The 6239-nt window shown below is 61.9% G+C and overlaps 1 protein-coding gene across 1 annotated transcript; it reads left to right on the forward strand.

Annotated features, from left to right (window-relative positions):
- Positions 1 to 20: 20 nt before the first annotated feature.
- Positions 21 to 6239, forward strand: SCARF1 (scavenger receptor class F member 1). Its single transcript, XM_058854034.1, has 11 exons — positions 21 to 452; positions 1097 to 1158; positions 1457 to 1558; positions 1668 to 2193; positions 2660 to 2878; positions 2962 to 3090; positions 3188 to 3291; positions 3483 to 3594; positions 3672 to 3796; positions 3936 to 4073; positions 4391 to 6239. Exons 1-11 carry the CDS (start codon positions 358 to 360, stop codon positions 5395 to 5397), a joined length of 2619 nt encoding a protein of 872 aa, XP_058710017.1. The 5' UTR covers positions 21 to 357; the 3' UTR covers positions 5398 to 6239.

The following is a 6239-nucleotide window of genomic DNA, read 5'->3' on the forward strand; positions in this document are numbered from 1 at the left end:
CACTGGTTAAAGCAGCTTTGGGGGCGATGGAGGATGGCACAGGGGGAGTGGGGTGACACAGGTGAGATGTTCAGGCAGGTACCAGCCCCTGTGTGGCTGTGCTGAGCCCCTGCGTGCCCCTTTCTGTGCTAGGGGGTGGCAGCCAGGACCAAAAATAGCCCGGGCAGCAGCATTCCCTGCTCCCCCTCCCTGCCGCACCCCTGACGTCTGGATCGGGGCGCCTCCTCCCACATTTCCTCAGGAAGAAACCCAAGGCTGGAGGGAGGAAGAGGCCGCACCACGGGTGGGACGGGACAGACGGGACAGAGGGACACCAGCGTGGGGCTGGGGAGCCACCGGGACAGGGGCCCTGGTGGAATGGAGAGCGCCCGGCCCATCCTCTGCCTCCAGCTGTGGCTGTGGGTGCAGAGCTCTGCCCAGGAGCTCGACCCTGAGGGCCGGAACGTCTGCAGGTAGGTGCCATGGGGGTCCCCACTCGTGCCCCTCCATCTCCTGGGGCCTCTCAGCAGCCCCAGAGGGTTGTTGTCCATCCCTCCTTCCCCAGGCAGAGATTTGCAGCCTGGGGTGGGTGCAGAGACCGGGGTGATGCTGGGGGATGTGTTTGGGGCATGTCTGGGCATTTGGGGTGTCAGATCCCTTCTCCAGGGTTTGTTTCTCATTCACCCTCTGAGTACAGGGCAATACGGGACCCTTGGCAAAACTCATTACGGGGAAGCTTTGGTGTAACAAACCCCAAAGAGTTTTGGGAGCTGATGCCCCCTGAATTTGTTGCCACGTTGCTTCTCCCATTGTCTCCCGTCAACGGTGATACCTTTCATGGCCTTCACTTCGGTGCCTCATTTCTGCACTGCTGCCGAATCTTTGAGTCTCTCCCAGGGCATGGGACACCCGGCACGGGCTCCATGGGGACATTCCCAGCCCACTCGGGCTGCAGCCTCCTAAATTTCCTTCTATTTTTCTGGTTTCCTTCCGGAGCGTTGCCCTGGGGGCCGCGCCGCCTCCTCAGCACTGGGGCAAGGATCGCTTGGCTTTGGCCGAGGCCGTGGAGCCTCCCTGGCCCCCCGGGCCCGGCTGACACCCCCGGTCTCCCCCGCAGGTTCCCGGCCGGCCCCGCGTGCTGTCCCGGCTGGAAGCAGGACGGGAGGGCGTGCACGCTCGGTGAGTGATGGATGGGGATGAATCCCAGAGCGTGGTCCCCACGCCCGTCCCGGCGGATCCTCGGAGTGCTGGGGGAAGCCCTGCAGCTCTGCTGAAGCGCTGCCACTGGGGTCCTGCCCCGTGGGGACCCCCCAGCTGCTGATGGTGCTGCAGCTGAGCCGGAGGGATGGAGAGGGAATCGGGATGGTGCTTTCCTTGGGAATGCTGTCCCTGCGGGAGGTGGGTGGGTGGCAGGGGGGGTGTGAGCCCAGGCTGGGGGGTGGGCAGAGGGTGCTGAATGCCTTTCCTGCCACCACAGCCGTGTGCGAGGGGGAGGACGCCTGCAGGGAGGGCGAGGTGTGCGTGAAACCCGGGCTGTGCCGCTGCAAACCCGGCTTCTTCGGAGCAGACTGCAGCTCCCGTGAGTGCCTCCCCCGCTCTCAGCCCCTGCCATCCCCCTTTTAAGCCAGCCGGCTGCTCGGGGGCTGCCGGCCTTCTTCCCATCCTGGCTGTGTCCTTTCCCCTCGCAGGCTGCCCCGAGCAGTACTGGGGCCACGACTGCAAGCGGAGCTGCCCGTGCCACCCCAACGGGCGCTGCGACCCCGTGAGCGGCCACTGCACCTGCGACCCCAACCACTGGGGAGGGCTGTGCCAGTTCCCCTGCCAGTGCGGCCCCCACGGCCGCTGCGACCCCCTGAGCGGCGCCTGCCACTGCGAGCCGGGCTGGTGGGCACCCGGCTGCAGGAAGCAATGCCAGTGCAACCCCTCCACCTCGCACTGCGACCCCCTGAGCGGGCTGTGCCGCTGCCTGCCGGGCTGGTGGGGCAGGAGGTGCAGCTTTAAGTGCTCCTGCAACGTCTCGCCCTGCGCGCAGGAGACGGGCAAGTGCGAGTGCCTGGCTGGCTTTTGGGGACCGGCGTGCCAGCGGCGCTGCGACTGCGGGCACGGCTCCTGCAGCCCCGTCACCGGCCACTGCTCCTGCGAGCCCGGCTACCAGGGCAGGAGCTGCCGGGAGCCCTGCCCGGCAGGGAAATACGGATCTCAGTGCGTGCACAGGTGAGATGGGGGAGCAGAGGGGGTCCGGCGGGGCTGCAGTCAGATCTTGGCGGGGGGAAGGCACCGCACCTGCGTCTGTCCCTTTGGCTGGGCAGGGAGATCCATCCTGGGACGGAGCATCACGGGCTGGATGAAGCATCAGTGTTATGTCCAAAGAAACACCTTGTTAATGCCAGCTGAAAGCATCACCCTAAAATCTGGATGTCTTTAGTCCTGCTCCCCATGGTGATAAAGCAACGCATCCCAGCTCAGAATATTCTGTGATTCTGCTTCCCTCCCACCCTCTTGCTACCACAGAGCGTTAGGCACCACTGTATATTTCCCCTTGGTCCAAAATGATGCTCAATGATTTTGTAGGGAGAAACCTGCTTTTTGTGGGGTGAAACCTGCTTTTTGTGGGGTGAAACCTGCTTTTTAGGGGTACAAGGGTGGGCGTTGTGACCTCAGTGCCTCTCTGCCCACGCAGCTGTGGGAGCTGCAAGCGCAGCCAGCCCTGCTCACCCGTGGATGGTTTCTGCCTGGCCTGCCAGCCTGGCTGGAATGGGACCCTCTGCAAGGATCCCTGTGCTCCTGGATTCCATGGGGAGGGCTGTCTCCAGCTGTGTCCCCGCTGCCAGCATGGGGAGCCCTGTGACCCGCAGACCGGGTCCTGCCTGCGCTGTGATCCCGGCTGGACAGGACCCAGGTATGCCCAGGGTGAGGCCACTGGTCCCTGGGGGTGTCCCTGCTCCGGGGTGCAGGCGCTGATGCTTCGCTCTGTTTTGGCAGCTGCAACAGCTCCTGCCCCGTGGGCACCTTTGGTGATGGCTGCCAGTTCCTCTGCCCCGAGTGTGTTTCGGGGAGCTGTGACCCCGTGTCAGGAGTTTGCATCTGCCAGGCTGGCTACTGGGGAGACAGGTAATGTCAGGAAAACGCTGGGATAACGCTGGGAGTAGGGCAGGGCTGGAGCCTCGCTCTCTCCGGGGACATTTCCCTCCTTTCCTCTCTCTTCCAGCTGCAATGACACCTGTCCCGAGGGGTATTTTGGAGTGAATTGTTCCTCACCCTGCCAGTGCTCCCGGGGCACCTGCGACCCTGTGCAGGGTGACTGTGTGCTGAGTAAGATAAACCTCACATTTACTCCTTGGCACTGTCCCATCCTCACTGGGGCAGGTGCTGGGGGGCTGGGGTTCATCCTGGTGCCTCCTGGCCCCACCAGGAGTTGTCAGCTCCTGCTCTCTCCATGCAGGGCTGTTCTATAGGTGTCACAGCCACAGGACATTCCAGACTCAACCCATCTCCTCACACAGGTTTGAAGGACCATGGAGCCCTTGCAGCTGCCATCCTTGTCCCTCTCCTGCTGCTGCTGCTCTGTGTCATCTGCTGCTGCTGTGGTGCCGGCTCAGCAGATGCCAGAGACAGGTATTTTTTCATATTTTTCAACCTCCGATGCAAAACCCCATCTCCCGTGTCCCTTGATGTCCATCTGTGCTCCGCAGGACGGCTGTGCCAGATGATGATGTGGTGGCCAGGATGAAGCACCACGTGCAGGGGGTGCTGGCAAACCTCAGTGCTCTCATGCCCTGCTTTAACCTGGGTGCCTCGAAACTTCCCAAAGTCACAGGTAAGCAAAGCAGAGCTGCCAACAGCACTTGCAGAAGTGCTGCACTCTCTGCACTCTCTATCTTGGGGGGAAGCCTGAAACCCCTTTCCCCAAGCACCCTCAGGTGCTCAGGTTCAGATGGGTGTCTTCTCCTCCCCAGTTTCCCATCACGACACAGAAATCCCCTTCAACCCCAGCTTCATCGAGCCACCATCGTCTGCGTGGGTTTCAGACAGCTCCTTCTCCTCCTTCGACACAGACAATGAGGGACCCGAGTACTCCATCCCTCCCAGAGAAGGTGATGGCTGTGGCTGCTCCTCCTCCTCCTCTCTGATCACCTCTGGGCTGCTGGGGTCAATCCTGGCCATCCCAGGATGATGTGCTTGGCACAGACAATGTTTCTTTCCTTGCCTTTGTTTTCCTGTCTGCAGGGCTGTGTTTGGCCGTGTGCGATGGGACGTGCCCAGTGGGGCAACCCCATTTCACAATCTCCTCCCTGGGAAAGGATCCCAGGGACAATCCTGTTGCATCAGCTCCTGTCCCAGCGTCCCCAATTATGTCCCCGGGCAGGGTGGCAGCTGTGGCAGCCGTAACATGTGTCACTCTGTCCCACAGGCATCCCGCTGCTGGGGGGGGCTGAGCTGCAGGATGGGGCATCCCCCCCTGGCCAGGCGCTCCCGGACCCCTCCGCCTTCGACTCCGAGGATGTCTCGCAGCCCTTCGCCATCCCCCGCACCTCCAGCATCGCCAAGGCCAAGCGACCATCTGTGTCCTTCGCCGAGGGGACAAAATTCGGGGCTGCCGAGACGCCCAGCCCCAGCCGAAAGCCCAAAGCCCCGTGGGGCCCATCCAGGCTGACCCCACCGCCGGGGGACACGGTGGCCGAGCCCCACAGTGAGCGCCCGGCCAGCGATTGCTACGAGAACCCCGAGCCCCTCAGCAAGGGGGACGAAAGCCACCGGCCATCGCCTCGGGCCACCCCCGGGGGACGCCGCAGGGTCGTGTCCAGCACCAGGAACGTGGCCCAGAGAGTGGAGGCGCTGGAAGCAGCTGCGAAATCCTGCAGCTGGGAGGCGAAGGGGAAGGAACCCAATGTCACCACCATCTACATGATGGTGGGAACGGCAGGCCAGGACCACAAGGCAGAGGGGGCTGGCGAGGGACCGGTCCAGGCTGTGCTGAAGCGTCTGGGCAGCTTGCAGAAGGGCAAGTGGGCTGCGAAGGAGGAGCCCAAGGTGAGGAGGAGCATGGAGGCCATCCAGAAACCTCCTCGCCGGGCCCTGGCGCAGCGCAGGGACTCGGAGAACAGCTGCAAGCAGAGGGAGAGTGTGCCGGGGGCTCCTGCTGAGTCAGCCCCTGGCAAGCAGCAGCATCCCGCTGCAAAGAGACTGTCCCTCCTCCTTGCATCTCTCTCATCAAAAAACACCGGTGCCCAGGACGGGGCCAGCGAAACCATGGGTGCCACAGAGAAGGGCAAAAGCCCGGAGTTAGTTGGCAGCCTCGAAAGGAAGAGACAGGCTGCCGTGGAGGAAGAGCCAAAATACGAGAACGTGGCCAGCAGCGGTGCTGATTCGCCCTCCGGCCCCGGCAAAGAGCTGCCAGCCACCCCTCCGGCCACCTGAGCCCTGTGGCTGCTCTGGGGCCTCGCTGGGGCCACAGCGGGGACAGCCTGTGGGGCTGCAGGGCTTCAGGGCTGATTTCTGCTCCTCCCTGCCCTACCAGCCCCATTTGTGTCTGCACAGCCCCGGGGAACAGCGATGCTCTGGACGCTGTGGTGGCACCCTCAAGTCCCTGTCACCACCAGGGACATTCCCAGTGCAGGGCTGCTGAGTGCTCAGCTGGGAAACGCGTGTACAAAATCCAGCCTCACCCATTCGGTTTTCACCTTTCCCTGTCCCAATTCCAGTAATGCAGCTTGGAGCCTCTTACTGTAAAGTTGCTTCTCGCTGAAGGGGATTATTTTGTGGAGCTGGGCTGAGGAGAGATGATGGGTTGTCACGAGCAGCTTCAGAGAAAATTAATTTTAGCTGCTTATCTCAAAGGGTATCTGGGTCTGCAGGGTTTATCTGTGTGGCTCTGGCTTCTGTGGCAGGCCCTGGCTGCCTTTGCTTCCGCGTGGAAAAGCTCCTGGCAGGACACAAGATGTAGTGACAGGCTTTTAAACTCCACAGGGTTCCAAGCTGTAGTTCTGCAAACGTGGCAGCTGGGCAGTGACCATCAACCTGTGCACCTGGTGCCGTGCTGATAAGGGTGGGAGTTGCCCCGAAAATGGGATTTCCACGGGTGCCCTAAGCTCCTGCCACCTCCCACGCCTCATTCCTGCTGTAAAGGCGGTTGAGATGCCAAAGAGGATTTGCAGTGATCTGGTTTTAGATGTATCTAAGTAGTAGAAGTTTTTTGTGTATTTTTCTGTTATTTCACGTGGTGTGAAAGCCTTGGAATGAAAATTAAATGCCCTTCAGGA

This window comes from Poecile atricapillus, chromosome 21, assembly GCF_030490865.1.
Source record: "Poecile atricapillus isolate bPoeAtr1 chromosome 21, bPoeAtr1.hap1, whole genome shotgun sequence".
Classification (NCBI taxonomy): Eukaryota; Metazoa; Chordata; class Aves; order Passeriformes; family Paridae; genus Poecile; species Poecile atricapillus.